This window comes from Rhinichthys klamathensis, unplaced genomic scaffold (genome assembly GCF_029890125.1).
Source record: "Rhinichthys klamathensis goyatoka isolate OS25496 unplaced genomic scaffold, OSU_Roscu_1.1 h1tg000191l_1, whole genome shotgun sequence".
NCBI classification, from domain to species: Eukaryota; Metazoa; Chordata; class Actinopteri; order Cypriniformes; family Leuciscidae; genus Rhinichthys; species Rhinichthys klamathensis.
In genome coordinates this window covers 41775-58122 of record NW_026606717.1, presented here as the reverse complement: position 1 = coordinate 58122, position 16348 = coordinate 41775, and the positions used below count along the sequence as shown (strand labels likewise).

Below are 16348 nucleotides of genomic sequence, written 5' to 3'. Positions count from 1 at the left end.
AAAGGCATCAGATCTGAAATGTCACACAGATTAGTTCCAATTCCCTTCAGAACTTTCCCAATTTCAATGTCTATGCACAGAAATATTTTACCCTGTAAATTTACCCAGTTTGAATTAACAATGTGCCAAGTAGATGTGCATCAGCAACATATGCCACATTAAGACGGTGCATAACCCATTTAACAACTTTGATACATACTGCATTGTTGGCAGCATAAAACAAAGCCAACCACTTCTCAACTCAAAAACTCTCAGAATTGCAGCAAGGGTTACTGCCTTGACTGCACTGTCAAAACTGATAGCATTGAACATTTCTCCAGAGATTTTCAGACACCTAGTCAGTGCCTCATACATGATATGGGAACCAAATAAAAGTAAAGAAAAGCCAACAGGAATCTTCCCTCTCACAGCAAATCCCCTAGTTTTGTGCCTATCACAATTCCTGTACTTATGTAAACTGAGATGTATTTGTCTAATAACACAGAGGAACAATCTCAAATATGACTGTGGTGATGAGATGGAGATGTTTAGAGAAACAACCACAGATGTTTTGTGTTCTAAAATCGACATCTAAACAACATTAGCTTCATTTTAATGGCAACATCCATTTGAAGGGACGATCATTACATTTATGGGCATGTACAATTCACACAGTTAAAACAACGTGCTCTAGTCTCCACCTTGGGATGTTATGATAAGCAATAAGAAAAAATCCACGTTGCAGGCTATTGGTCCTCATGAAGAATTGGTCTACTTTGAGTCAAGACTGCTAAAACCATTTCAGACGCCCCCCCCCCCCCCGCCCCCCCAATGGACCTCGTTTGCAGCAAAAGCCATGCGTCTCGTAGATTTCAGGCTGAGTGCTTTCTATTAGTTGAATGCCGTTGAATAAAACCTCTCATTATCTGTTACGAATTATATCAATCGTGTTCAACAAGGGAAATTAAAGAAATGTGGAGAATACAGCCGTTCAGTGTCATTACACCAGCCATGAGGCATCTGCTGCTAAGGGGAATGTAACAGGACAGTGAAATAAATTCACATTAAGACTGAGAGCAATTGGAACAAGCACAAGATGAGCCCTGGGAAAAGGACGTTCCCCCTAAAGCCTACGTTCCAACTCAATATGCGCAGAAGCTGCCGCGGAGTCTATAAGTGCTCTTGAATCTAGACTCATCGATCCTCGTTGGCCTCAATGGGGCTCACTTCAGCCCAAAACATCTGGGTAACTATTCTCCACCTTTACATGATATACAACTCAAGTGTAAGGCTCAGGAGACGGGGTCTGATCCATTCCTGCACTTACGTTCCCAGCAACAAAGCAAGCAAGGCCATTGGTCAAAACATTGGGTATATGAGACAGCAATTTGTCTTGAAATAAATTGCATTCGCTTAGTAATTCAAGTAAGATCCTCTCTGACATAAGACATCTATATATAAGGGACGGATTGTGCATATGATTTTGTGAGAATTGTTTCAGTTTTTTAGTTTATGTAAACAATCATGACCAAAGTGACGAAACATCTGTGTGCGATATTTAATTCTACTAGGAATTCAACTAACTAAATCTCGTTCTGTCATTAATTTATTGCTTGCTATATTTTCAGTGTAAATCTTATAGTTTTTACTACATTCATTAATACTAATTAAAGACGGACAAACATTTCTCTGTCTAAAGAACAACACTAGCACACATCCTCATCACGCATAAATTAAAGTGATTGAGGATCACAAAAGAACATATGTCAAAGAATTCAAGCTTGAAAGTACAAGCGTTTTCAGATTCATCCATCGTTTTTTGAGATCCTGTACAAATAAGCTTCTACTAAAAGGTGTTAGCCTCTATATGTGTGTGTAACTAAAGTTTGTGTGTTTAGCCTTGCAGGGATTGGCCGTGGTGGTGATGTTTCCTGCTGTTGGCCTTCATGATATCTATTCAGTGATTTCCAGAATAAGATCATCTCCTTCCAGGGTGCTGTCGGTGGTCACGTAGATCTTGGTCACGATGCCGGAGAGAGGAGAGTTCACCACAGTTTCCATCTTCATGGCGCTGAGGACGCAGAGCGGTTGTCCTTTCTCCACCTGCTGGCCCTGCTTCACTTTCACCTCTACCACCTTACCGGGCATAGGAGCTCCAATTTGCCCACGTACATCTTTCAGGGCTTTAGGGTGGAAATGCATCTCCTACAAATCCAAGAAAATTGATTTAGGTTGGCAGGACTTCAGTTTCATACACACACACACACACACACACACACACACACACACACACACACACACACACACACACACACACACACACACACACACACACACACACACACACACACACACACACACACACACACACACACACACACACACACACACACACACACACACACACACACACACGCACACACGCACACACGCACACGCACACACACGCACACACACGCACACACACGCACACACACACACGCACACACACACACACACGCAAGCACAAGCACACATATTCTATTCCTATTCTGCCTCAGTTCAAGCGGCAGCACGGATCAAGCGCACGTGAACTGATCATCTCATCTCCTCTTCACTAATAGTTAGTTACAAGATACAACACAATTTATCTAAATTAATCCTGTTTCATGAAATGACTGTTTATATCAGGGAAAAACGTCAATAAAGCAGCTTTGTAGGCAATACAATCTCATAACGTTTTATTTACCTCAAGTAAGCTACTCAATGTCCATAAACTCATTAGTTAGGCAGAAAAAAATAACTCCAGAGAGCATTTTGCTAAATATAGGCACTATACCTTATTAATTTTTTACTTAACCTGTTAATGATGTCTTCATTATTTAATGCATGTTTGTTGACCTATGAAGAAAGTTTAGTTTATCTGTTTATTGTCATTTAAATGTTTATATTTCACCAACTGGAGCAGAAACAATTCAGTTATTAATAAGTTGATATAAAAACTGCCTAATGTGCAATTTAAATGTTTGTACAACTCAGCATTAGCTATTTGATTGTTGATCATTAAACAAGTTAGATTCATTAATTGATTTATTAATCTTTCATTTATTTTTGGTTTGCATCCTGAATTTTCGGTTTTGGCCCAGAATTTTAATTTCGGTGCATCCCTAATAAAGAGAATGTTATTGTAACTATATTGTGGACACCAATATAGTTATCATTAGCCTTAAGACTAGCCTGGTTAAACCAGACCATTCTCAGTTGTAACTGAGTTATGGTCTGGCAAAGCGTCATAGACAAATCATTTCCAGAGGGGCGTCACCAACGGACGTCGCGGATAGACCTAAACCCATTTAGGGGTGCGTTTCCCGAAAGCATCGTTAGCCAACTATGGTCGCAAGTTCCGTCGTTACCAATAGAGTTCAATGGGATTTGCGACCAACTTGCGACCATAGTTGGGTAACGATGCTTTCGGGAAACGCACCCCAGAGCGATGAAGGAGATGACGTATGCAGAGCGGCGGAGAAACATCTCCGAGTGTTGTTCTTTGCTCGGTTTTTAACAAAAAGGAAACGTTAAAATCGCTTAAAACAGACGCGATAGCTGATTCGAACGAGTGATGTTCGACGGCGGCATCCATCTTTGTAATGTAGGCTACAAAATCCCAGCGCTGTCGTCATCGTGTAAAGCCCGCCCCAACGTTTCTGATTGGTGCCTCGATTTCGACGAATTGGAAATGGGTTTAAATGAGCTCTTTGCCAGACTAACTTTCAGAGCAAATCTAAATTTGCCGGAAGTTGTCTGGGTTTTCCCAGGCTACCTTAAGACTACAATAAAAACTAAATAAACTGAAACTAGAAAACGCATTGGAAACCCCTATAAAAACTAAACTAAATTTCAAATAAAATAGAAATAAAAAACTAAACTAAAAATGTGAAACTATATAATAAACCTGTGTAGTTTCACATGATGTACCAATTTAGTTTACACGGTTTATGTATTTTACTACTTGTAACTCTAACAAGCTGCTGCTACCTTCAAGCAACTGGTCCAAAAAACATGACCAACTTTAAAAAGGGGAGGAAGAAAAATCCCTCCCTTTAAAGTTGTAAGTAAAATCAGAAACACACCTTCATGGCCACAGTGTCTTTGACCAGGACGGATCTCAGCTGACCATTGAGCTCGAAGAACACCTCTCTCTGACCGGCTTTATTAAGGTCTCCAAGAGCCAGAGCCTTGATATGAAGCGTCTTGCCTCGCTCCAACTCCACCTGAGACAGACAGCAGAGATACAAGCATAGGAAATAAGGAACTGATGCTTGGAATGTAGGAATGATCATGGATGACAGGAAGATTTATGGCACAGTAACAACAAATAAAAATGCGAAGCTACTTCCGTTTAATAATTTATTTATTAAAAAAGAAATACTCCCACCTCAAACTCTTCAGCTATCTTAGGTCCATCCAGGAAAAGTCTAGTGTCCAGACAATCCACAGGCCCAAAGGTTCTAGTGAATTCTTTAAACTCCTGGAACACTTTGGGGTACATGGCTGCTGACATCACATCCTCAGGGGTGATTTCATCACCGTAAGCTTCTTGCAGCTGCTTCTCCAAGGCCTGGAAATCCATGGAAGGCAGGGTAGCTCCAGGACGTCCTTCCACACGAGGAAGAGACTTCAAAACCTGTGCCACAAATGAGTGATGAGAGCCTGAGAAAAGAGCAGGTGCCTGAACAGACAATAAACGTATATTTCCTCAAATATTGGTGCTACACTGTATTTTCAAGCTGCTCGTAAGCGGAATGATGTAGAGCATTCACAATCCCCCTAAGACCCACACAGAATCCAGGAATATTTATAACCGATCATTACCAGGAGCAGGATTAATCTCTCCCTATTGCTTCATTTAGTTGAATTCAAGAGGCTGAAGAATCAAGCGCAAGTTGTGAAGAATTCAATTTGAAATGATGAAATGTCAGTATTTTTATTCTGTAGAACAAAGACTTCAGAATACACACCACAGACCTAAATAAAACAATTTTATACAAGCAAACAAACGCTTGCATAATTAGGAACAATATTAATGTTACAAACCAGATGGGGAAAAAAATAAGGTCAGTGCCAAGTTGCTCAAATGTGTTTGTTATCTAAAATATATGCAAAGCAGATGGCCTACAAATTCTGAAAAAGAGACTTTGTAAATAAATTAGCTTCATACTTGCATGCGCAAAAAAGCTTTAGCACGAGCATTGTTCAGTTCTGGTGTGAGACACATTTGTCAGAGAAACAGCTAATCTTGCACAGGAATGGCTGCTGGGTAATTGGGGCGTTCAAGACAAAAGGAATGACATGGTTTTCCCTTACGTATCTCTGACAAGCACAACACAGTGTTAATGCACTCCAGAGACTGTAGGGAGACACAGAAAAACCCTCTCAAGAAAAACATCAGTGAGATCAACCGAATCTCTTCAGTGAAAGAGCTGAAGCTTATTTTGCCCACCACAGAGATATTCGATAACTTGTATTTGTGCTACTGGGTTTTCTCTTCTTTCTGATCTCAACTCAAGCCGAGCAGAGACTTAAAACTCGGGTTCAACTTACTTTACAACAATCGATTCTAAATCCTCCCTCTGACCCTTTTACCTTACCTTCATCCTAACCTCTGTCCCCACAGAATATCTTGATTCCATATTTCTATCTTAATTCGTGATTCTTTTTTACCATGGCAACGAAATTACCATGGCCATTAAACTGATAGGATTCTGAACATTAGTCCTCTGTTGGTCACACATCCCTGATAACAGGGTTATTATAGTTAACTAAAAACTTAAAATAAAAAAATTCTACCTTAAACACTATTCATAACTTATTGCGTGTTCAACAGATATTTTGAGATATTACAGATATTACATTGGACCCCATTTAATTGTATCCACCTTTTTCCTGGTTAGCGAATTTACCCATGATTCATAGCGGGTTTGAACCGGAAGCCGGTTGTCCTTTTCCGGTTCGAAGCTTTATGAAGATTAAGCGCCGCTCGCTCAGAACGCTGCAGTGATGTGCTGGTTAGAAAATATGTGAAATAAGTAGAGCTTCCCCCTGCCCGTGCACGACTGAAGTTGGGTTGGAAGTTATGTATACTGTATGGGAGAGAATGCTAAACCATAATGGGCGTTTTCGTAATATATTGACTATTCTGCATCTCAACGCACGCATAAAGCTTGCCACAAAAAAACGGCAAAAGTAATGATTATGCATGAAACATTGGAATTGTTTATTAATAAACTAGTGTTTTCTGTAAGTGTCCACTGCAAAGATAAATTTGATGATGCTGACTCGCCATGTTCGCAGTAGAGAACGCGCCTATAGAGAAAAATGCACACTTCATACGAATTAACCTATACATAAGCAGAGAGCAGCCCATTTTTGCTCGTTTTTAATTATTTTGTTTAAAAGTACACATTTCAAGCTTTCTGTAGATATACTTCTCATGTATGTGAGGCAAGTAACTTATAGCCTACGCTGAGTTTCGTTGATTAATAAGACGCGCACCAGTTCACGCGCCCGCGCCTTCGTGTCCTGTATTTGCTTCTTATTTATTAGTATTCCAGGCAATTTGTTGATAAAACATTGATTAAAATGAAGATACATTTATACTAAACGAAATTCACTTTAAAGAGTGTTTTCCGATATATTGGGCATCTTATGATCATATCTGACTCATCCCATGCGGTTCCCTTTTCATATAATCAACATAGATGAAATAAAATAAAATAAAATAAACATTACATTGTGAAACTTAAATATAAAACGTATGTTTCGTTTTTTTTTTTTTTTACTTATATTTAAGCATCACTGCTCCGCTTTGCTCATGTGCTCTGGTGTGTAGCTTATAGCCTATACACGCATGTGTGTGTGATGTGATGGAGGGGTGCGATTTTCGAATAATAATTGAATAATACCCAGCGATCTTCGATTATTATTTTTGCTTGAAATGCCCATCCCTACTGTTAACGTATTAGGCGTTTGTCAACAAAATGTTGCGGAGAGACATACACTTTTTTCGTTGGATGCTTCAGTTTTAGTGTAGCTAACCAAAAACGTCTACTCTCTGGCATTGAATGTAGCTGATACGAACCGGACATGGGCATTCTCTCCTTTTTATCTTATGCTCAAAGCACCCAGTTTCTAAAACGTTTTTTTTTTTATCTTCTTTGAATTGTTAAAACAACCAACAACAGCACGTAGAGCCTGAACTCATTCTCTTACTGCTAATACAGTAACTTACGAACCGGAAGTAGGCAACCGGAGTCGTCGTCATGGAGTCGTCGTCATGGCGGCGCGCATTGTTTAGAGCAGAATAAGGTGGATAGTCAACAACAGTTGAAAAACATTTTCGAGTTCCACAGTAGAGAAAAGTCATACATGTTTGGAACGACATGAGGGTGAGTGAATGGTGACCAAATCTTAGTTTTTGGGTGACCTATCCCTTAAAGAACATAATTTTCCACCCACTAAAACCACAGCTGTAAAACATATTTAAATGAATAGCCATACAGCATTTACGTAATAAGGTATCTTGTCACACTAGTTGTATTTCAGCAGATTGAGTGATAAATGCATGTCGTACCTTTGACCTGAAGGGCTCCGGGAATCCTCCGTGGGGGATGCCGATGTGTCCTTGCAGGAACTCTACCACGGAGAGGGGGAAAGACAGCTCATCCGCTCTCTCCTCCACTTCTGCCCGAGTCAGAGAGTTCTGCACCATGAACTGTGCCAGATCGCCCACAATCTTAGAGGAGGGTGTCACCTGAACGGAGGGGATGAGAGAAGAAGGACAGATAAAAGTGAGAAATGAAAAGACATGCTTGCTTAGGCCTCCATAGATGCATCTCAGCTCTCCACCAGCCCAACCAGCCAATCTAAACTAGGAGTAAGAGAGGAGACGAAGTGCAGTGGCAAACAGAAACACGGCTTAGGGAGTAGATAACATTTGCGTCGTAAGGACAAAAGGGAGAAAAATGTGAGAAAGAGAGAACCGAGAGGCACTGACTAATGAAACCCAGCGCTAACTGTCGCTTGTTAAGCAGCGCACCGCTCAGCCTCGATATTGACAATATTAACAGCGAGGGGACTCCGAGAACAGAAAGCCGACTATCTTCGATCATTTAATTAAGCCCAGGGAAATGAAAAGCAGCAAGGCAAGACCAAACGCTCACAGACGCCTTTGATTGGAGGAGATCAGTCAGAGCCTCTCTGAAACACAACAGATAAGCTTTCCTTAAAGCTCTTCCCAGTTGATCTGTCTCTGGGCCATAGGAGACAGGGACAGGATTATTTATTCACTCCTCCTTTCTGCCCCGTTTTTTTGCCAAGTTATTTTTATTCAATTTCATCTGGAGATTGAGACGGTTGCAACGGAATAAGAGGAGGGAGGAGGAAAGAGAGAGGAGAACGAGCAATTAAATCTGTGATTCAGAGAGGAGCTCTCAGGTCCACGGTGCTCATGATCTTGTGAGCGTGAGCAGATTTCAAGAGTGAGGGTGAGACCCTTTTGAGTGCAGGGGGTGATAATTAAGCCCTATTTAACCAGGGAGAATGTTGCATACAAGCAATTTAAGCTGCACGTTTGTGGCGGTCAAGTGACAATTACGGCGTATGAACAATCTTAAATATTCCATTCACTGATGGAGCAAGAGAAAAAAACAGACCTTCTTCATGAATCTAAAGCATGCACTTATTTGCTAATCTCAAATAGCCTCCAACTTTAAATGCAATGATGGGGGGGAAATCTGATTTAAATCTCTGAGAGGAATGATTATGGAGTAGAAATCTAAAAATTATCTGGATTATAACAGGAAGTAGATAATATGAAATTGGATTTTAAGTAAACAGAGCCAGACTGAATATTGGTTAACCACTTATTTCCACTATCCAGTATCTACCTGTGGTTGCACATCATATTAATATTGATCAAAACATATTCTACAGCAGTTAATATTCAAAATTATTCCTAGAGTTCTTACATTTTATGAATAAAACTTGATTTAAAAGTTTCCCTGTAGTCAATCATTTTTGATCTTTGAATCTTTGATCACCAAAATGACACATTTAAACGTATTTTTTTCCTGTGAAAAAAAATTATTCATGCCTTAAAATAACATGAATGTAACTCTACTACACCCGTGGTTTATTTAGAATATGCGGACCATGAATATGCAAATGAGCCTCCACTCACTCATACAGGCTCGTCTACAAGTCGATGTATCATAATGGGAATGCGTTTTATGTATCGCTCTTTACAACTTTACAAGTGTGTTTCTTTTGGGAAAATTACGTGTTGTGACATGATATTGGATTAACATCAATCTAAAACCAAAAGCAGAATTTTGCTCATCATTTTATAATCATTAAGCATGCATCTATTATGTAGACTTAAGTAGGAGACTAGATGGAATACTTTTTACTATTTTTATGTGTAATCATAATATAATATTTAATAGTATAAAGCAAAACGTATTTTTAATAAGTTGCAAAGTGATGTTAAGTGTTATATAAATAAACAATTATTTATTATTATCATCATGAAAATCTTTATTTGTCACACTTAAAGGACCATTTAAAATGACCTAGTGAAAGTAAAAATGATTAAAAAGGGAGATGACCGTAATAGAAATGGTAAAATCTAAAATATATATTCTGCTTAATGCTTATAAAATATATATTTTGTTCATGGAGATATACCAGCCTCTCAGAAATATAACTAAAATGTTATATTTATCTTTAGTATCCAAGACACTAAAGGGTTGAGTGGATTTTATGCTGATAATTATATCTTATGATAGGCTTCTCAGATGACTGACAAATTTGAAAAAGCTATAAAGCCTTCTCTTCAGAGATGGCTTTTATTATTTGAAGAGCTAGAGTGTTTTGAAGCGATTAAGTGCCAGATCACACTTTTTTTTCTAAATTCCACAGAAAAAAAAGTGAATTAAGAATCAATTCCATTGCAAAATTAAAGGAAACCAACGGCAAACTCCTCTAGCAAAAACATCTATTTTAAAGGGGCATAAGGGCATTCAAGGAGGTAGCAGGACGTTTTTAAACCAATCTGTGCAACAAAGCCTTTGAATAGATGATGTGCATCAGATGTAACAAGCACAAGTGTAGTAAAAACTGAATATTTTGTAAGAGGGGAAATTGGTGCTACACGTTTCCGCATTGCCTTTGACCACAAATAACTCAAATTATAACAATACTTTTGAACATTAATATCAGCAAGCAAGGAACAGGACACGAGTGACAATAAAAGGAATGATTCATTGAAAAATCATTTGACAACATCACGACTCTGTTTTCAAGCGTGTGAAATGTAACAACTGAGGAAATAATTAGCTAAAAGGTGTGGTGTCTTTGGCCCCATATAAAGACTAGACTCATGAGGGATCTGGATTATTATAAGCAATAACACGCATGAAGGGTTAAAAGGGTTCATCATGACACCATACACACCACTTCATGTACTACACTGATATTTTCCATTTTTGATATTTTCCAGTCATCATGTTTAAAAGCATTATGGCATTTCATGAGAAATGTGCTGACCTGAGTCCTCGTCTGACAATCACAGAATAGTGCAATAATTACGCCATACTTTTTTACGGCCTTAATTCTGAAAGATTTTTTTATTTTTTAATAAATTTTCTCCAAATGGATTTCTAATAAAGAATTCTACAGAAAACCAGCTCCATGAAAAAACAAAACCAGCTCCGTGAAGAATTACTACATTATAAACTACAACATTCATCTAAACTATAAAAAAAAATAGAAATAATTTACATGAAGCATTTCGAATGGCATTGAAAGCAATTGCACAATATAAAACTACTGATTTACAGTAATTTATAAGTATAAAATACAATATATTTTAAAGGAGCTGTATGTAAGATTGTGGCCAAAATTGGTACTGCAATCACTTTCAAATTACTGTAGAGCTGTGTATCCCCTCCCCCTCCCCCCTGACTCGAGGTTGCCAGATAGGCTGCAGGGTCCAGCAGGAACATAGGCTGCTACAAGGAGCTTTCAACTAGAGCAGAGCTGGCAACTCGGATGCCGAAACACTACTGACTTCGTGATTGGTAGATAGGTGGAGGGTGGGGCTTCAGGCCAAAACACAAGATGACAACATCAACATCAGTTGAGGGCTGCAACTTCACTTTTTAAATGACAATATCGTGGCCGTACTAACTGTTGTCAGAGATATAAGTATTTGATATGAACATGATTTCTTAATGTCTAGAGACACATCAGGGCCATTTTATGATTAATTGAAATACATTTCTTACATACAGCTCCTTTAAGGGTATTGCAAAATAATCAGCTGATATATACAAATATATGCACAATACTTTATGGGAGTCAGTGTTCACCACTTTTTTGCTGTAATTTTTTACCTATGATGAGTCAATCCAGGTTTATGGTTAGTATAGTTTGTCACCGTAAATTCAGCTCTAAAGGTGCGGTCACAGTGAAATTTGGGGGCAAAAAAGGTCAGTTGTGTTTACACAGAAGTTACTTTCAAACCAAGAAGCTTGAACCCGCTGCTTGGAGAAATCTTTTGTGATTCCCGATCATGTGGATTGCTACATGGTGGGGGGGGGGGGGGGGACAACCTGATTGTTGCATCCTGTTAGAATCCATCACAAATAACTAAAAATAGGTTTGAATATGAAAATAAAGAGAATTGCTCACTTTGATGAGGTCACCAAGCAGCTTGTTGGCTTCTGCGTAGGCTTTCTTCACCTCCTTAAACTTGTTCCCCAGCCCCATACTGTGTGCTTGGAAGTGGAGATTGGTGTACTGGCCACCCGGGATCTCGTTCTCATAGACATCAGAATTCCCAGACTTCATGGTGGCGGTGCAGTCAAATGGAGCATAAATGCCTCGGGTCACCTCCCAATACTCACTGTAGTCAAAGACCTTCTCAAGAGAGATGCCTGAGAAAGAATTGTGGGTGAAGTGAAAGAGAAAGAACGAAAGAGGAAAGACAGACAGGAGGAGAGATCATTAGCCTACCAAGAGGAATAAGCAATCTGAGAACAAGTAGCACAACAAATGACTGTCTGACATTAATATTTAATCAGAAATAATGAAAGTCCTCGTCTCTTTAACAGACTGCACCGGCTAATCAGGCATTCTTCCAAAGCTTTTAATCAGTCCTCGAAAGCTCAGCACACAGGGGCCTGTATGTGGTAGAAGCAGGGAATATGTGGCGGAGCATAGATTGCTTCCTGCCACTCACGGCTTCATCATTTACCAGCAGCAGTCAGTCAATTAATCAATCAATGAGGCGCGCCACTTGCGACAGAGTTTACATGCTCGTTTGGCTCCCTCATCCTCACTAATTGCCCATCGCTGTGATCACAATAGTTTTCCTGTGCAAAAGATAACACACGCACAAACACGCTCTAACGTGTGCGCGCACCCGGCGGAGAGCGACTGCAGGACTCGTGACAACGGCCCCATAAAACCCGCTTGCATGCATTTTTCTTGCTGCCACCCCGACTACAAGCTATTAGGCGCTATTGATGTTATGGTGAAAAAGCAGCGTGTCCAGCTCCACCCCATGAAGCCTGATCAATCAGCTCACGTCAGTCAGCTCGGGAATCGATCTCTGGCCACACGGCCTTTACCGTGATGAACTGGCTTGAACAGAAGAAGAGATCGAGAAAGAGACTATGGGAGGCGGAGGGACCGGAGCCGGACAATGAGAGATTGACAGAATGAGCGAGAAAGGCAGATTAGAAAATGACAAGGTGAGAGAGAAAGTTGAAGGAGAATTGGCAAGATGACAGGATGTTATATCTATCCATCTGTCTATCCATCCATCTTGATAGACTGATAAGTAGTTTCACACAACAAATCCTCACTGACAACTTGGCATGTTTTCACAGGGGAACTTTAAACCTTTATTTTCTCCTTTTTTTTCCAATTCAATTCTGTATTTGTATCCTTTACTGTGGAAATGTCTGTAAAATAGGGATTTATTTCCCCTGTAAAATAGGGAAAAAACAGACCGAAAAGTTTATTTTTAGGTGTCCAGGCAATTACCTGTCAATGTCTTAAAATTTCAATAAATTATGGATGGATGGACTGATTGGATGAATAGGTAGAACAGAAGATGGATAGACATGACAGACAGACAGATATATTACGGATAGATAGATACGATAGATGGGTGGATGGATGGGTTGATGGATGGTGGATGGATGGATGAAGAAAGGATGGATAGATTAGAAATATTGGATAGATGGATGGATGGATTAGAAATATAAGATGGATGGATGAGAAATATTAGATAGATAGATAGATAGATAGATAGATAGATAGATAGATAGATAGATAGATAGATAGATAGATGAATAGGCAGAACAGAAGATGGCTATATATGACAGACAGATGGATTAGAAACATTAGATAGATAGATAAAAAATATTAGACAGACATCTATCTGATATCTAGATAGCCGATGGATGGATAGACATAGTTAACTAAAAGATGTTATTTAGTCAACAACAAACTAAATCTTGTTTTTTTTGTCAGCTGTGCATTAGAATCAACACATAATGTGATACTTGAAGTGTAAACGTGAGTGGGCTCTGAGGTGGAGGTCATTTGTAACATGAAAGTGCGAGGCTTCTGGTGTCATCCGCTTCCAGATATTTTAGCTGTACAAAAACAACTTGGTATGCTGCTTGATATTGCAAAATGTTGTTATTTCTTATATTATTTTAATGTATTTTCACAATTATAAACACACTGGGTTGTAGCTGATGTAGATGTAGAATTCACTATGCAAATTATCACAACTTCACCATTGGTTTTTAATTGGTGAACATTCTATCAATGTAAGTCAAGGGGAGATTTACATATTTTAATCTTAGATTTCATTTTTCGTCTATGTTGAAAGGTTCAGGTGCAGGTTCAGTAGGAGAGAACAAATGGCATGTTTGAGGAATATCAATGCCTTGTGTACTCTAGTGTAATAAGAAATCGAGCATGTGTCAGCGCTGTCTCTTCCTTTTCACATCAACACATACAGCAGCTTGTTTTAAAAAAGCTGTAAACAGGTGATTAATACTGGATGTTGCATATGGCAACAAAACTGTGTGTAAAGAGACAGAGACTACAATAACACTGCCACAGGAATCCTGACAACCTGCAAACAATTCAATTACCTAGGAAACGCCTCCTGGAGGGAAAACCAAAGAAACGTGAGGTACTGAGAATGAGGGGGTATGGCTGAATCTTAAGGGAATAAAAATGAATCAACTAAAGTGTGAACACCTCATCATGTGACCGCTCTGATGCGTCTCATACTGCCAAAGTCACACGCCCACGGGATGTGGAGCTCCAGAAGTATCTATACATAAAGCATGGACTTTCATAGAAACAGCATTCAGGGATTTCCGATATGTGAGCGCCACAGCATACGTCTCTGTGCTTCATTAATGTGTTGTTTGATAGCTTAATTAGCAAGCGCTAATAAATTATATAAAGGGATTCTGTCATTAATTACTCACCCTCATGTCGTTCTTTCGTTCATCTTCGGAACACAAATGAAGATCTTTTTGATGAAATCTGAGAGCTTTCTGTCCCTCCATTGACAGTCTATGCAACAAACTTTGACGCTTCAAAAAGTTCATAAAGAGATCGTAATACTAATCCATAGGAATTGAGCGATTTAGTCACAAAATTTAGGGCCTTTATTCACATATAAACATTCATCATCTCGCACATCAGTTGTGGTGAACAGAAGCTCAAGCATGTTCGCTTGATGTGTGAGAACCAATGAGATTCATTGTCGTTTTACGCAGCACGTTTGAGCTTCTACAAGAACCAACGAGGTTCATTCTCGTGTGTTATGCAGAACGTTTGAGCTTCCACAAGAACCAATGTAACATGTAACAACTTAAAAAGTATAAATGAAAACCGACGCGTAGCCTACAGCGTTATAGGTCCGCCGCAGAATCATAAATCGGCCTTTACGCAGCACGTTTGAGCTTCCGCAAGAACCAATGAGGTTCATTCTTGTGTTACGCAGCACATCTGAGCTTCCGCAAGAACCAATGAGGTTCATTCTTGTGTGAGCTTCCTTAAGAACCAATGAGGTTCATTCTTGTGTTACGCAGCACGTTTGAGCTTCCGCAAGAACCAATGAGGTTCATTCTTGTGTTACGCAGCACATCTGAGCTTCCGCAAGAACCAATGAGGTTCATTCTTGTGTGAGCTTCCTTAAGAACCAATGAGGTTCATTCTTGTGTTACGCAGCACGTTTGAGCTTCCGCAAGAACCAATGAGGTTCATTCTTGTGTGTTACGCAGCACGTTTGAGCTTCCGCAAGAACCAATGAGGTTCATTCTTGTGTGAGCTTCCGCAAGAACCAATGAGGTTCATTCTTGTGTTACGCAGCACGTTTGAGCTTCCGCAAGAACCAATGAGGTTCATTCTTGTGTTACGCAGCACGTTTGAGCTTCCGCAAGAACCAATGAGGTTCATTCTTGTGTTACGCAGCACGTTTGAGCTTCCGCAAGAACCAGAGGTTCATTCTTGTGTGTTACGCAGCACGTTTGAGCTTCCGCAAGAACCAATGAGGTTCATTCTTGTGTGAGCTTCCGCAAGAACCAATGAGGATCATTCTTGTGTTACGCAGCACGTTTGAGCTTCCGCAAGAACCAATGAGGTTCATTCTTGTGTGAGCTTCCGCAAGAACCAATGAGGTTCATTCTTGTGTTACGCAGCACGTTTGAGCTTCCGCAAGAACCAATGAGGTTCATTCTTGTGTTACGCAGCACGTTTGAGCTTCCGCAAGAACCAATGAGGTTCATTCTTGTGTTACGCAGCACGTTTGAGCTTCCGCAAGAACCAGAGGTTCATTCTTGTGTGTTACGCAGCACGTTTGAGCTTCCGCAAGAACCAATGAGGTTCATTCTTGTGTTACACGCAGCACGTTTGAGCTTCCGCAAGAACCAATGAGGTTCATTCTTGTGTGAGCTTCCGCAAGAACCAATGAGGTTCATTCTTGTGTTACGCAGCACGTTTGAGCTTCCGCAAGAACCAATGGGGTTCATTCTTGTGTTACGCAGCACGTTTGAGCTTCCGCAAGAACCAATGAGGTTCATTCTTGTGTTACGCAGCACGTTTGAGCTTCCGCAAGAACCAGAGGTTCATTCTTGTGTGTTACGCAGCACGTTTGAGCTTCCGCAAGAACCAATGAGGTTTATTCTTGTGTTACGCAGCACGTTTGAGCTTCCGCAAGAACCAATGAGGTTCATTCTTGTGTTACGCAGCACGTTTGAGCTTCCGCAAGAACCAATGAGGTTCATTCTTG

The 16348-nt window shown here is 39.9% G+C and overlaps 2 protein-coding genes across 2 annotated transcripts in view; one reads left to right on the top strand and one right to left on the bottom strand.

Annotated features, from left to right (window-relative positions):
* Nucleotides 1-16348, top strand: part of lrfn4a (leucine rich repeat and fibronectin type III domain containing 4a) — a 65874-nt gene that overhangs the window by 14934 nt on the left and 34592 nt on the right.
* pcxa (pyruvate carboxylase a) overlaps nucleotides 1799-16348 on the bottom strand; it is a 37060-nt gene continuing 22510 nt past the window's right edge. The window contains exons 8-12 of the mRNA XM_056262321.1: nucleotides 11710-11954; nucleotides 7589-7768; nucleotides 4394-4642; nucleotides 4089-4229; nucleotides 1799-2184 (exon numbers count right to left, since the gene is read on the bottom strand). Of these exons, the coding sequence (XP_056118296.1) occupies nucleotides 1933-2184; nucleotides 4089-4229; nucleotides 4394-4642; nucleotides 7589-7768; nucleotides 11710-11954 (1067 nt within the window). The 3' untranslated portion in view covers nucleotides 1799-1932. The remainder of the gene's footprint in view (nucleotides 2185-4088; nucleotides 4230-4393; nucleotides 4643-7588; nucleotides 7769-11709; nucleotides 11955-16348) is intronic.